The 15,185-nt window shown below is 45.7% G+C and overlaps 1 protein-coding gene across 4 annotated transcripts in view; it reads right to left on the minus strand.

Moving 5' to 3' along the window:
• Prkar1b (protein kinase cAMP-dependent type I regulatory subunit beta) overlaps positions 1-15,185 on the minus strand; it is a 121,396-nt gene that overhangs the window by 91,267 nt on the left and 14,944 nt on the right. For all 4 annotated transcript variants that reach the window (XM_040277355.2, XM_040277356.2, XM_040277354.2 and 1 more), the window contains 2 exons: positions 4,943-5,113; positions 2,201-2,292 (listed from right to left, as the gene is read on the minus strand). In XM_040277355.2, the coding sequence (XP_040133289.1) occupies positions 2,201-2,292; positions 4,943-5,113 (263 nt within the window). The remainder of the gene's footprint in view (positions 1-2,200; positions 2,293-4,942; positions 5,114-15,185) is intronic.

The raw sequence follows: 15,185 nt of genomic DNA on the forward strand, positions 1-15,185 counted from the left end.
TACCATACTGTCGGTCCCCATGTAAGCTTAGGTGGAGAGATGCATGCAAACCCAGAGAATAGCCTAGAAGGACCATCCCAGCCCACTGCTAGTGGTTCCTTGGGGAGTAGAATAAAGAGTCTTTTCTTAAATATTGAGTGTTATTTGGATTTTTGTCTGGAACTTTTAATAAAACATGATCAGTTGATCTAATGAAAAATTACAACTTACCAAAAATATTTTTTTAAAAAAGAAGTAAATTTTAAAATATTATTCACACTTTGATCTTTGTCAAGGAATTTATTTTGAAGAAATAAATGGACAAGAACTCAATTTTGACCACCCAGTCATCAAATGGTTGTTTATAATATTAAAAATGCAAATAGCCATCGTAGGAAGGCAGCTAAAATGTAGCAATTTTGTAGAAATTGACTTTAAAAAAAAAAACACTAAAATATCTTTATTGACAGAGAAAGAGATTCAGGACATCCAAGGTATGACAGTGTATGGAATGAGATTCTGTTCTGTGAAGGTCCGTGGAGACAGGGTGTTTGCAGGAAAGTAACCCTAAAGACGGTCCCAAAATGCTCCAGGGATTATCTTTGGGAGTCAGGTGTCAGGGGACATATTTACTTTTTTGCTTTATCAAAAATTTCTGAGTTTTCCAAGTATTTTTATGATCAACTTTCCAACACAGCATTTGAACCCCTGAAGCTCACAAGTCCCTCTTCTTGGAACATCCTGGCCTCCCGCCTACTCACCAAGACTCAGCCACCCTGGCCTGAGAACTATGAACTGGGACTCCAAGGACAAGTGGAAGAGTGGGGTACGTATTTTTGTCCATCTTTGCAAGGGCCAGGCAGGTCCTAGCATATGGAAGGTGCTGGAACAGTCAGCCTAACAGGGAGGTTAAGGGAATAATTCTATAATCCTGGCCCACAGTACTGACCCCCACATGCTTTCTTTCCCAAAAAGCAATTTACCTGCAGCCCTGCCTGGCTTAAGTAGACAGGATATGTCACATTCCTCAGCAAACTACCTGTTATCTGCTGGAGAAATACAGGCCCAAAATAATGTTGATAAGAGGAACGCAAGTTACCCTGAAGGGGGACATGTTTGTGACCCTTGACACAAACCAGATCCCGGAACTCAGGGAGATAAGGAGAATTTCTCCTAGCCATAAAATCTGTAACAATTTATGATGAAGAATCCAATTAAAACTGGTCAGCATATGGAAATGAAGGGAGACCCTCATTGCTATACAAAATTACATATAAGAGGTTGTGAGGGGAATGGGAAAATAAACAAGGAGAGTAATGAATTACAGTAGATGGGGTAGAGAGAGAAGAAGGGAGGGGAGGGGAGGGGGGATAGTACGGGATAGTAAAGGTAGCAGAATACAACAATTACTAATTGGGCATTATGTAAAACTGTGGATGTATAACCGATGTGATTCTGCAATCTGCATTTGGGGTAAAATTGGGAGTTCATAACCCACTTTTCAATCTAATGTATGAAATATGATATGTCAAGAGCTTTGTAATGTTGTGAACAACCAATAAAAAAAAATAAAAAAAATTAAAAAAAAAAAAAAAAAAAAAAAAAAAACTGGTCAGCATGGGCCAAAGTGACCTAGAGTTGTCATGGCGGTGGGGACTTGAAAGTCTGATGTCATCCTACTATCAGTCAAATGTCAAGAGGTGGACCTAGACAGGACTCTCTGGAAACTTCTCCAGGATCCCCAATAAAACTAGGGGGCAGGAGAGGGATGCTGTCCCTTTCTTCTCTGAGAGGACCCACTCTCTCCTTGGAGGTATCTCCTTTTCTTTTTCTTATCCTTTCAATAAATTCCTGCCTGTGGCTCCGAGTGACACGTCTGAAATCTTTCTGACTTAATTGCAAGAATTGGGGTTTGGGGGGGGCGCGTCTTTGCACAGCCTCAGTTTCCCAGAAAGCCCCAGCCCTGTATGATGAGGGCAAAAAGAGGCACCATGGTATGTTTCCAGGACCAGCTTACCATGTGGGAGGCATGCATCCAGGCCTAGGATTTGAGGGTGGCAGTGGGGAGCTGCCAGGGACAAGACTGCTCTCCTGAGCAGGACCAGGGGCACACAGCACAGTATTTTCCAGAAGTCATTCCTGCCTTGGGAGCCCATGGTTCTGGCACTGGTGTGATTCCCAAGCCGCAGAAGAGAGGGACCGAGCCCTTCACCACACCTACCTTCTCTCATTGTCGTCCAGGTGAGCAAAGAGCACGTTCTTAGAGATGGCTTTGGCCAGCGCAGTCATGGTCTTGTAGTCCTTGGGAATGACCTGCAAGGAAGCCAAAGAGAATAAGGACACAGGACCCAGGGTCTGGTGCCAGAGTTGACTTCAGACTCCTGCTTGGCCCTGGGGCTGTGACATGTCTTGAAATCAAACTCTTCAGCCTCTCATGTGGGGCTGCTCTCAGAAGATTCCAAAAAGGCACGGTGTGTAACTTGATGAGTATGTCACAATTTCTTAATTGTTTAAAATAAATAAAAGACAAAGAACCTGAAATGGCCCCAGAGGAGGCTCAGGCACCATCTAGAATCTGGGATCATTGCTGACTGGCTCTGCTGGACTTTCAAGCCACCTGGAAGGTGCTATGACATCCAGTTGTGAGGTTACGGTCTTTTCTTGATTCATTTCACTGGATTTTTAAAAAGATAACAAACACAGCTTGGTACAGTGGCACACCCCTGTAATCCCAGAAGCTCAGGAGGTGAGACACAAGGACCGAGAATTCAAAGCCAGCCTCAGCAACTTTTTAAATTAATTTATTTATTTTTATTTTTATTTATTTATTTATTTATTTATTGTGGTGCTGAAGATTGAACCCAGGGCCTCGTGCATGCGAGGCAAGCAATCTACCAACTGAGCTACATCCCCAGCCTCAGCCCTAAGTAATTTAATGAGATGCTATCTCAAAATAGAAAAAGGGCTGGGGATGTGGCTCAGTGGTTAAGCAGCCCTGGGTTCAATCCCCAGTAGTAAAAACAAACAAATGAAAGAATAAACCGTTGTTTAAAATTTTAAAAGCTAAAAAAAAAAAAAAAAAAAAAAAATTAGAAAACTTGCTGGATGCAATGACACACACCTGTAACTCAGGAAGCTGAGGCAGAAGGATTGTAAGTTTGAGGCCAGGCTCAGCAAATTAGTGAGACCCTGTCTCAAAAAAGAGTTGAGGAATGCAGCTCAGTGGTAAAGTGCCCTGGTTCAATCCCCAGTAGCAAAAAAAAATTTGGGAGAGGGACGGGGAATTGAACTCTGGGGCATTCGACCACTGAGCCCCCTCCCCAGCCCTATTTTGTTATTAAATATTAATTAAATAATAATATTAAATATATTATTAAAATATATTGTATTTTATTTAGAGACAGGGTCTCCCTGAGTTGCTAAGTGCCTCACTTTTGCTGAGGCTGGCTTTGAACTCAAAATCCTCCTGCCTCAGCCTCCCAAGCCACTGGGATCACAGGCGTGTGCCACTGCACACGGCTCAAAAAATATTTCTTAAATAGACAACTCAGTCGTGCTTGGAAGTGTACCCACTGTGATGCTGACCCAGGGAGGAGGAAAGGACACAGTGAGAAGAGACAGGGGATAAATGGGGCGGGCAGATATCTGGGCTGCAAGGGCCAGGAGTGCAAGAAGGCATCAGCAGCGCCCTGGGCCTCTGCTCCCATGGGGATTCAAGAGCCACCTGCAGGAGCTCTGGATCCATGTGCTGACCAAGGGGTTCCTGAGTGAATGGAAAGCACTGCTGTCCCCCTCTCCCCCCAACAATGAGCAGCTACGACGCAGGCCCTCTGCTTGTGGTGCAGACCTGGAAGGCTTGGAGGGGACAGGTGCACAGGATGTCCAACACCACGTAGCCCTTTGAGAGATGCCTCTGAGAGACTGGACCGAGGTTCCCGTGAGCCCCTACAGTTCTAGCAGACGTGTTAAAAAGCATCTTTTTTATTTTGGAACAGATTCTACTCACATAAAAGTTGTGAGGACAGCACTGGACACCACCCCCGGGTTCCTCTTCTGTCGGCATCTGACTTCACCCGGGTGCATTTGCCACAACTTTGGAACCAGCCCTGGTCCACAATGTGTGGCTGAACTCCACCCCTGATTCTGACTTCCTGAGTTTTCAGACGGCCTTCCCCTGCCTTGGGACCCTGGCCAGCAGCATTCAGTGGTGCCGCCTCCTCCGTCCCCTCTTGCCTGTGGCATCCCTCAGAAGTCCCCTGCTTGATGAATACAGGTCACATCCCCACCTTGGGATTGTCTGTGCTTTTTCTTGTGCTTAGATTATAGATCTGAGGAGTTTTTTGTTTTTTGGGGTTTTTTGTTTGTTTTTTGGAGGGGGGACCATGGATGGAAGGTGTCTGATGGATTTTAAAAATCATACTTTTACTAGTTTTTGTGATGTGATCATAAAGAATTAAGCACTAGGAAGGAGACCACATAGGGAGCACAGCTTCCATTCTGCAAGATGAAGAAGGTGCTGGTGGTGGGTAGTGGTGCTGCCTATACCCTCTGTGTTCCTGAACTGTCTCAGAAGAGGAGCACAGGAATCTGGGCCCCAGTTCAGCCAGGGTTCTGGAGACAGGAACTTTTTGATGAAGTCATGAGGGTGATCCTGGGTATGTCGGGATCAGTGTCCTAAGTAGACACCAGAGGCCTGCAGCAGGACAGAACCATATAGTCCCTCCAGCTACCCTGATGAGTCCTGTCCTTCCCTAAGCCGGTCAGAATCCTAAAACAGACACCTCCCCAAAAAGTTCAACCCATAAACACGCTCTCAGTTCATGCTGGTAGAGATGATGTGACTCCAATCCTGATGGTGACCACGTCTCCCCTCCCATCTGTGATCAGATAGGAAACCAGGGCCCCCAGGCACCATGGGTTCCCTGGGGATCTGGTGTGTGAGAGCCCCAGGCTGAGCCCTCACCTTCCTGACGTAGGACACTGCATCCTCCTCTGTGTAGACCTCCGCGCTCACACCCCCTCGCCGGCGGCGGGCCTTCACCACGGGGTTTGGGGGGGTCGGCGACACCTCCTCATCGTGGGACTCTGGCTGCGAGTTTGACTTCTGCCGGGCCAGAATCTGCCTGTTTTCTTCCTGTACCGGGAGAAGAAATGGGGAAAGGAGGTGAGAACATGGTCAGGACATAGCCAAACCCTAGGAATTTGTTGAAATGGGAGGAAAGGTCTCTAGAGGTCCCAAGGACAAGGACAGGGACCCACCATTTATCTCACAAGCTCCTGGTCACCATCACCACTGCCAGAAACCCCTGCCTCAAGCACCTTTGATGACTTCCATCTGACGACTCCTAGTCTTGAAGAATGTCTCCTCCAGACTGGCCATATATATCCCCTGACCAATTCAGACACCTACGCCGCCCCACCCCGCTCCTGGGTTCTGGCTCCTGCATGGACTTCAGGGGCATCTCCAAGTCCACCTGTTCCAAGCTGGAAGACTGCGCCAGCCACAGTGTCCTCACCCCAGGTCACTTCTTGTTCATTCACACAGTAAGCACTGTTCATCTCTGGGCCTGTTGGGTGAGTCCAAATGCCTGGTATCAACCTCTCAAGTCTGAGGCTACCAATTCAGTGTCTGAGACCCCACAAGGGGCTCTGCTCATCCCATACCCTAGTACCTGACTCACAATAAACACTGGGAAGTATCTGTGGGTGCCTCACCCTGCTCTAGCCACACTAGCCAGCTGCTGCTCCCTCTGAGGATTCTGTTCTCATCTCAGGGCTTTGTACCTGCCATCCTGACTGCTGGCATGCCCTTTCTCTAGATCTCCACATGGCTCCCACTCACCACCTCCAGGTCTTGCTCAGTGAGGCTTCCTACTACTTATTTAAAACTGCAGGGCCAGATGGGTATAATGGCACATGCCTGTAGTACCAGCAGCTCAGGAGGCTGAGGTAGGAGGATTGCAAATTCAAGGCCAGCCTCTACAAGGCCCTCAGCAACTCAGCAAGATTCTGTCTCAAAATTAAAAAGAAAAGGGCTGGGGATGTGGCACAATGGTAAAGCACCCTTGGGTTCAATCTCCAGCACCCAAAAATAAAAAACTGCAGTGCCCCACCATCACAGTCTAAAGAGTGTTCATGTTCACCTAGAACCTCAGAATAGGACCTCATTAGGAAACAGGTTTCTGTAGCTGTGACTAAGGCAAGAATTGAGAAGAGGTCATCCAGAATTTGAAAGGGCCCTCAACCCAATGGTAATGTCCTTATAAGACATAGGAAATAAGTCAAAAGACACAGAAAAGCAGCCACATGAACACACAGGCAGAGATCAGAGTGTCAATTCTTGAGACAAGGAACACCTGGGGCCACCAGAAGTCAGAAAGCAGCAAGAAAAGGTCCTCCCCTGGAGCCGCAGGAGGGAGCACAGCCCTACTGACACCTCATTCTCAGGTTCCATGCCTCCATGACTGTGAGAGGAAAACTTACTGATCAACACAGCTGGAGGCTACACCCCGAAGAGGCCAGCCCTGCTCAAGGTCATGCAAAGTCATTCTGCCCCGTGGTGAGTGAGCATCCTCCCCTGGACCTCCACAAAGGGCCTCAGTTGAGGAAGCCACTTGCCCCAGCCTTATGCATGAATATGGAGGCCAGGAGAGGCCACAGGAGTCCCACAGCCCTGAGCCACCAGGCCCGTGAGCCACCCAGTGGACTCTGAGATCCCTTCTCACCCTCTCTGACATCCTGTTGCTCTGGGTTCTCCAGATACCACTCCAGGACCCTCCCCTGCGCTTCAGCTCTCCCTGCACCAGGTGGCTGCAGCACCTTCCTGTGCCCCAAGCCCTCGTGTTTCACTCTGCCCTGAGCTTTGCCCAGGTGGGAGTGGTGGCAAGATCTCCATAAAGTGCTGGGGTTGTGGCTCAAGCGATAGCGCGCTCCTCTGGCATGGGTGCGGCCCGGGTTCGATCCTCAGCACCACATACAAACAAAGATGTTGTGTCTGCCGAAAACTAAAATGTAAATAAAATATTAAAAAAAAAAAAAAGAGATCTACTACAGTCTTACCCGTCTTACCCACAGTTACACTCGGTGGACTGCATTCTGAAAATATTAAAAGGAAAATTCCAGAAATAAGCAACTTGTAAGTTTTAAATCACATGCTATTCTAGGAGCACAATGAAGTCTTGCACCAGACACAGGACTTGGTGACCCAGTCTCACAGGTCAGGTGGTGGAAGGACTCAAGGTCAACCTGGCAGCTACCCACTAATGCCTTCTGATGGCTCAAGAGCCTGCCGGTGCAGGACTGAAGATGCTGAGGTATCCAGTGCCAGGAGCCCAGACATCCTGGGGCTCGTGGGAGGGACAAGCACCAGCCAGTGAGATCAATCTCCTATCTTGACTTCAAACACCCTCCCTTTGAGCAAACTGTTTATTTTTTCCAAACATTTAACCTACTTCAAATCACTCAGCCAGGGTGAAGACCCAGGAGGGTGAGGTCACACCAGAACCCAAAGCAGAGAAAGCTACCCAGCATCTGAGACCTCCCTGCTCACCTGACCTCATGCAGGGCCCAGCCCTTCTGCAGCCACAGCCGTTCCCCCCAGAGCCTCCTGGCAAAACATGGCTGTCTCACGGAGGACATGTGGTATGAGATCCTGCTAAATGCCAATCAACTGCAGACCTGTGGGCGGTGGAGACATACGATGACTCCCAAATAGGCCAGAGCAAATCTGGCCGGCACCAAATCGGGTAGTGATCATGGGTCTCTGAACCATCATTGATCTCAAGTACCTCTCCTCATTCCTCTGTCACATGTCAGGCTCGGACCCATCCATGTCAGCCGCCCTCAACTTGGCAGAGGGAAAGACAGCTTGTCCTACTCACAGGGACAGATCTTGGCCAGCACACATCCCCATCAGCAATTTCACTGTCACCTTATACACCTGTGGGTCCAAATGCCCAACCAGGAAATCCTAAGGGTACCACCACCTGCATAGTTTTAAATGCAGTCATTTAAAAATATTTTATGGGACTCTCAAAAAGAAGATGGCAAATGAGTGACACACACGTCTTCTTCCCCCAGACACTCACTGGAATGATAGTAACCTTAAAATATGCACATACGTAAATCTGCCACCAGTAAAAAAATGGGAGAGGTGTCAAGAGGCTTCAAAGGGTTCCTGGAAACAGCCAGCAGGTCCAGGGGTGGGTGTGACATGCAGATGAAAGGTCCCCTGGCTCTGGAAGGGGAAGGACTTGCCCCTGGAAACTCACAAGTAGAGCACAAGCCATGAAGGTCAGCCGGAAGCACCAAGCCCAGCAGCCGGCCCCCCATGACATCCTGCCAATCCCTTTCTTACCTTTTATTGTGGAAAATTTCAAGAAATGAAAGGAAAAATACAATGAATCACCAAGTGCTCATCACCCAATCTCAATGATGATCAAAATGAAGCCCGTCTCTTCCCACCTCATCCTCCCTCCCTCCCCTCGCCCTCTCTCTCCCTCTCTCTCCCTCTCTCTCTCTCTCTCTCTCTCTCTCTCACACACACACACACACACACACACACACACACACAAACACACTCACACTCACAGTGCTGGAGAAAATCTCACAACTATGTGATTTCACTAAATACTTCAATATGTATCGCTAACCCATAACCACAAACAATTTTACACTGTTAGTGGGATTGTAATTAGTAAAACCACTGTGGAAACCAACATGGAGGTTCCTCAAAAGGCTAGACACAGAACCACCGCATGATGTAGCTATCCCACTCCTTAGTATTTATCCTAAAGAATTAAAGTCGTCCTACCACACTGGTACATGCAAACTCATGTATAGAGCAGCACAATTTGAGCCAAATTAAGGAACCAGCCTATCCATCAACAGATGAATGGATAAAGAACATGTAGTCTATATACACAACGGAGTTTTATTGAGCCATAAAGAAAAATGAAATAATATAATTTGCAGGAAAATGGATGGGACGAGAGACCATGATATTAAACGAAATCAGAAGGTCTAGGGTCGTATATTGTCTCGCATATGTGGAAGCTAGAGAGGAAAAAGGAAGAGAAATGGTCTCATGAAAATCAAAGGGAGATCAGTAGAGGAAAGATGCAAAAGGGTAGGAGGTTGGAGGGGAGCTAGGGGGTGATATAGGCAAAATATATTGTTATATTGTGCACACATACAAATATGTAACAACAAATCCCATCAATACATATAACTATAATGCACCAATAAAACATGTGGGAGAAAAAAACCTAACCACAGGGGCTGAAGGAGGCTCAGCAAGAGATTACTTGCCTAACACATGTGAGGACTTGGGTGCAATCCCCAGCACACACACACACACACACACACACACACACACACACACACACACACACAAAACCACAATACCCATTACCACCCTCCAAAATTAATATTTATTCCTTAATATCATCAAATACCCAGTGTTGAAACTTCCCCAACTGTCTCCACTTTTAAGGTGGGTTTTTAATCTAATCAGAATCTAAGAGTATTGACTCATTCTTAAATGTAAACAAAGATTTCTTGACATTGAGGAAAATATTCAATATGAATAAAGACCAGGGTAAATGAAAAGAAAAAAAATGGCCCTGGGAGAAAATAAATTTAGGACAGAGAAGACAATTTCAAAAAAAATAAAGTCTTGTTTATATACTGCCCAGAGAGATTTGAAGAGATAACTTTATCCACTGGATATTAATAGAATAGTACAAAAATAGAAACTTGGGCTGGGGATGTGGCTCACGCTGTAGCACGCTCGCCTGGCATGCATGTGGTCCTGGTTCGATCCTCAGCACCACATACAAACAAAGATGTTGTGTCCGCCAAAAACTAAAAAGTAAATAAATAAATATTTTTAAAAACTCTCTCTTAAAAAAATCTTTTTAAAAAAATAAAAACTTCCTTTAAAAAGAAATAATATAAGCACATACACATCTCATTTATTCTTTCTTTTAAAATATGTTTTGTAGTTGTAGATGGACAGAATGCCTTTATTTGTTTATATTTATGTGGTGCTAAGGATTGAACCTAGTCCCTCACACATGCTAGGCAAGTGCTCTGCCACTGAGCTACAGCTCAGCTACATTCTTAATTAATATAATTTATATTGCATATAAAATATATGTGTAAATATATATATAATAGTAGGAAAATGAATCAGGGAATATTTTATCCAAGGAAAGAGCCAAAAAGACAAATAGAAACCATGTAAGAAAAAAAAATAAAATATCTAACAAAAACAGTCCAAGAGTTTCAACATCTGATCACTTAGAGTTCCATCCTGAATGAGAGAAAATCCTCAAACCTGAATTTGAGGGTCATGGCTGAGAGGACCACAGAATGTTCAGATTGGTCAATAAGGATATTCTATAACATTCTATCCTGAGAATTTCCAGGTATAAGAATTTCCAAAAGTCCTCCCAGGAGAAGTGTCAGGCTGCCTACTGGGAACTGAGTATCAGATCAGCTCAGACTGCTTGACAGGGGGCCCAGACAAGGATGTGAATGAGGCCACAGATGTTCCAGGGACAGGTCAGGGCTGTAAGTACACCAGGGACCACAGTTCCACCTGGCCTCTGTGCCCAGAAAACCTGCCTTTTGTGAGTGATAAAGGCATTTTTGCAATATCCCTGATTATTGATTTTTCAACTTTTAGGGGGAAAAAATGTAGACAAAGCAAAGACATCTTGGTGCTTCTGGAAACATATATATAAACATCAGGCCACAGGGTCAAGCCCATGCACAAACTCCCACACTTCAGGCCAACTAAAGGGAACAAAAAGAGAAAAATGTAAAGTGGCATCAGAGATTAAAGTAACACCCTCAAGAGTCCCGTGCATCCATCAAGGGCAGCTCACAGACATGAGGGAGGACAGGAACCTCAACAAAGTGCTGCTGCTGCTGCTACTTATAGTGGACAACCTGGGATTCCACACCCAGGGGAAATGCCTTCAAATGAAAGCAAAGAAGGACATGTTCAGACAAACAGATAATCCGTGATGGACAGGCCCATGCTCCAGAAAAACACTGAGAGCTGATTTGTTGGCAGGAAAAAAAAAAAAAAACTAACCCTCAGGGAAGCCCAGAGATGCAACGAGAGGTCAGACAGAAGAGCAGGTGTGTGGTCGACCCAAACACATTCCAGCCACGTAAAATGCCTGCGTGTCTCGGCCAGATCTAAATGCACATGGGCCCCAACACCAACACATCTTGTCTCACCTCTGCTAATTCCTCCCAGGGCCTCCAACCTGAGTTAGAATAAAAAGTATCCCATGGACAGACAAGCCCACCACAGCCCCATACTTGTCCTGGTGCTTACTGTCCCCCTGCCAGGATTGCTATTCCCAGGTGCCACCACCTCCTGTCTCCATCCAAATGTCACCTTCTTTGTGCAGGAGAGCACCTGCCCCACATGGCTTCCCCTCACCTCCTATGTTCCTGTTCTCATGGCACCTGCAGCAAGCTAATCGTGGCCTGCTTCACAGAACATATTTTAACCACTCTCTCCCTCCCTAGATACAAGCTTCACTCACTGCAAAATCTCCAGCCCTTAATTCAGTGCCTACATTGGAAAGATGCTTTTAAAATGAATGAATTGGGGCTGGGGTTGTGGCTCAATGGTAGAGTGCTTACCTAGCATGTGTAAGGCACTGGGTTTGATCCTCAGCATCACATAAAAATAAATAAATAAAATAAAGATGTTGTGTCCATCTACAACTAAAAAAATTTTTTTAATGAATGAATGCATTTAAAAATTTTTTAGAGTATCATTTTGAAAGTCACAGAATAACAGCCCAGAAAATTGCAAATGCTTTCCTTCTCTTGCCTGACATCTAAACTTTTGGGGGGGATTGAACCCAGGGGTGCTTAACCACTGAGCCACATCCCCAGGTGGTTGTGTGTGGGGGTGTGTGTGTGTGTGTGTGTGTGTTTTTTATTTAAAGACAGAGTCTCACTGAGTTGCTTAGGGCCTCATTAAGTTGCTGAGGCTGGCTCTGAACTCTTGATCATCCTGCCTTAGCCTCCCAAACTGCTGGGACATGGACCACTGCACCCAGCTGATATATCTAGACTTTAACACACAGACACACACACACACACACACACACACACACACACACACACACACACACGGGGAGAAGGGAGCCTGTATATATGAAAGAATGCAGAGTACTGAGTACCAAAAGCCAAGTTGTGAAGTCCCTTCGACTCCGTTGCTGTTATAATGCTAATACAACACAAATAAACGGAAAGGAACAATCATGGCTAAATGAAAATAAAACATTATTTTTTGCCATTGGGCAGACATAAATACCACTAAAACCACCAAAATAAATAACAAATCCCAGAAATGACGTCCTCCACTTACTGTACCCCTGAAAGGCAGTCTCCTTGGGCAAGACTGTCATCTATCAAACTCTGCAAAGAGTGTTACAGGATGTCCAGAAGACACATGTCCAGGCCATGTTGACAGCACAACTTTGGATGAACTTCTTTATTGCAACCCCCTCTCTGCATGTCCGTCACATATCCAACCCAGTGGTCATGATGCCCATGCCAAAATGAAAGATGACAATGGATTCAACCCAGTGAAACAGATATGCAAATCAGGGCAAAACCAAGCCAGGCACTGCCAAGACTAACAACGGCTGATCTTCCTCTAGAAAATAATGGGGTTCTACGCCATTTCACCCAGCTATCCCTCTCCTCAGTCTATACTCAAAGGACTTAAAAGCAGCATACTACAGGGACACAGCCACATCAATGTTTATAGCAGCACAATTCACAATAGCTAAACTGTGGAACCAACCTAGATGCCCTTCAGTGGATGAATGGATTAAAAAAAGTGGCATATATATATATATATATATATATATATATATATATATATATATATACAATGGAATATTAATCAGCAATAAAGAGAATAAAATCATGGCATTTGCAGGTAAATGGATGGCACTGAAGAAGATAATGCTAAGTGAAGTAAGCCAATCCCAAAAATACAAATGCCAAATGTTTTCTCTGATATAAGGAGGCTGACTCATACATAGTGGGGTAGGGAGGGGGAGGATGGGAGGAATAGACGAACTCTAGATAGGGCAGAGGGGTGGGAGGGGAAGAGAGGTGGGCAGGGGATTAGCAATGACGGTGGAATGTGATGGGCATCATTATCCAAAGTACATGTATGAAGACATGAATTGGTGTGAACATACTTTATATACAACCAGAGATATGAAAAATGTGCTGTATATGTGTAATAAAATTTATAATGCATTCTGCTGTCATTTATTTTTTTAAAAATCAATTTAAAAAATTTTTAAAAAAGAAAAGAATGGGGTTCCAAGTCACTTCTTTGCCAGTGGGGTGAGGATGGTGGCTATGATGAAAAGCATCCACATTCCTTCCTCTTGGGTGAAGATTCCACCTGGGCTTCCAGATCATACCCTCCAGCCTGCCCAGGAAAGTCATGAAGATGACCACTGAGCATTATCAGGTGATTCATTTCTACAAAGCCTTTGACCTACACCATCTTTACTGACAGAAGCTTCAAGCTTCCTCATGTGCTGAAATGCACATAGTTCTCCCAGTTGGGAGCTACTACATGCCTGATGTCTCTGCACTTTACTCTCAGGGTGGCACTCATGGACACGGCCTGGGGAGGAGCACCAAGGGTGCCATGTTGGGGCCACCTCCAGCTTGCCTCAGGAGGGCAGGGCTCCAGAGCTAGTCAAGCACATACTGCATCTTCTGTTGCCATGACAACCAGCCACATCATAATCTCTGGGCTTTGCATAAACACTGCCCCGCCTTGAACCATACATCACTTTTTCATAGATCTCCCCATTTCCAGCCACCAGGAGGCAGAGGTCAATGACGACTTTCAAGATGTTATTGCAAGTCTGTGTTCTTTCATTCATTAGCGATCTTTCACAGAAACTGTCACATCTACCATCTCCATTCCTACACAAACCGGATGCTAACCAGAAACACAAGTTACACTGCAAGTAAGAGACGCTGGGCCTTCACTTTGGGAAGTGATTAAAAATACTAATGGTGGCAACAGTCATCACAGAAGCATGAAACCTGGGCTGGAGAGTTGAGAAAGGTCCGATGCAGAACACTGTTCCATTCTCACAAGGCTCCACAGTGCCTGGGGGGAAAAATGCACAGACAAGTCTGCTCCTGTGCCCACAGTAGTTTTAGGCAGCTCATACTCATCCTGAAAGGGACAGCAGACAAGGCAGATGCAGGTGACAAGGGCATGGCTAGGACAAGGGCAGAGGGGGAAGAGCTTGATCTGCCAGAGCAGCCCTCACACTTGGCTCAGATGTCCCAGGGGAGGAAACAGGAGCCTGGCAGATGCCTCCACTGAGCAGGTGAGTGAGTATTATTATGGCAAAATTCACATGATACAAAATCAACAACCATTTTAAAGAATACAACATAGTGGCATTAGGTGCATTCACAAGCCTGGCATCATGATACACATCTGTAATTCCAGCGACTCAAGAGCCTGAGGCAGGAGGATCAAGTTCAAGGCCAGCCTCAGCAATTTGATGAGACTCGAAGCAACTAAGCAAGACCCTGTCTAAAGAAAAAAATTAAAGGGGCTGGCTATGTGGCCCAGCACCCCTGGTACCAAAAAAAAAAAAAAAAAAGTACATTCACAAGACTGTGACCATCATTTTTATCCAGCTCCAAGACACCCTCATCCCTCAAAGGAGTCCATCAGCCACCACCACCTCCGGCCCCAAGCAGCTGCTGATCTGCTTCCTGTTGCTGTGGATTTGCTGTTCTGGAATTTCATATGAATGGTGCCTATGGCCTCTGCATCTGGCTTTATTTTTTTTTTAAGTTGTCAATGTACCTTTATTTTATTTCTATGAGGTGCTGAGAATTGAACCCAGGGCCTCACACATGCTAGGCAAGCGCTCTACCCCTGAGCCACAACCTCAACCCTCCATCTGGCTTCTTTCACTCAGCACCATGTTCCAAAGGCCCATCTACATCAGAGCATGTGTCAGAGCTTCATTCCCTTTTGTGGCCAAATAATGCTCTTATTGTTGGGAGGGATCATTTGTCCACTGATGCACATCTAGGCTGTTTCCATCTTTGTGTGCTGAGGACCCCTCTGCTTTGAATACCTGTCTTCCACTCTGTGGAGTTTG

Source organism: Ictidomys tridecemlineatus, chromosome 10 (assembly GCF_052094955.1).
Source record: "Ictidomys tridecemlineatus isolate mIctTri1 chromosome 10, mIctTri1.hap1, whole genome shotgun sequence".
Lineage (NCBI taxonomy): Eukaryota > Metazoa > Chordata > Mammalia > Rodentia > Sciuridae > Ictidomys > Ictidomys tridecemlineatus.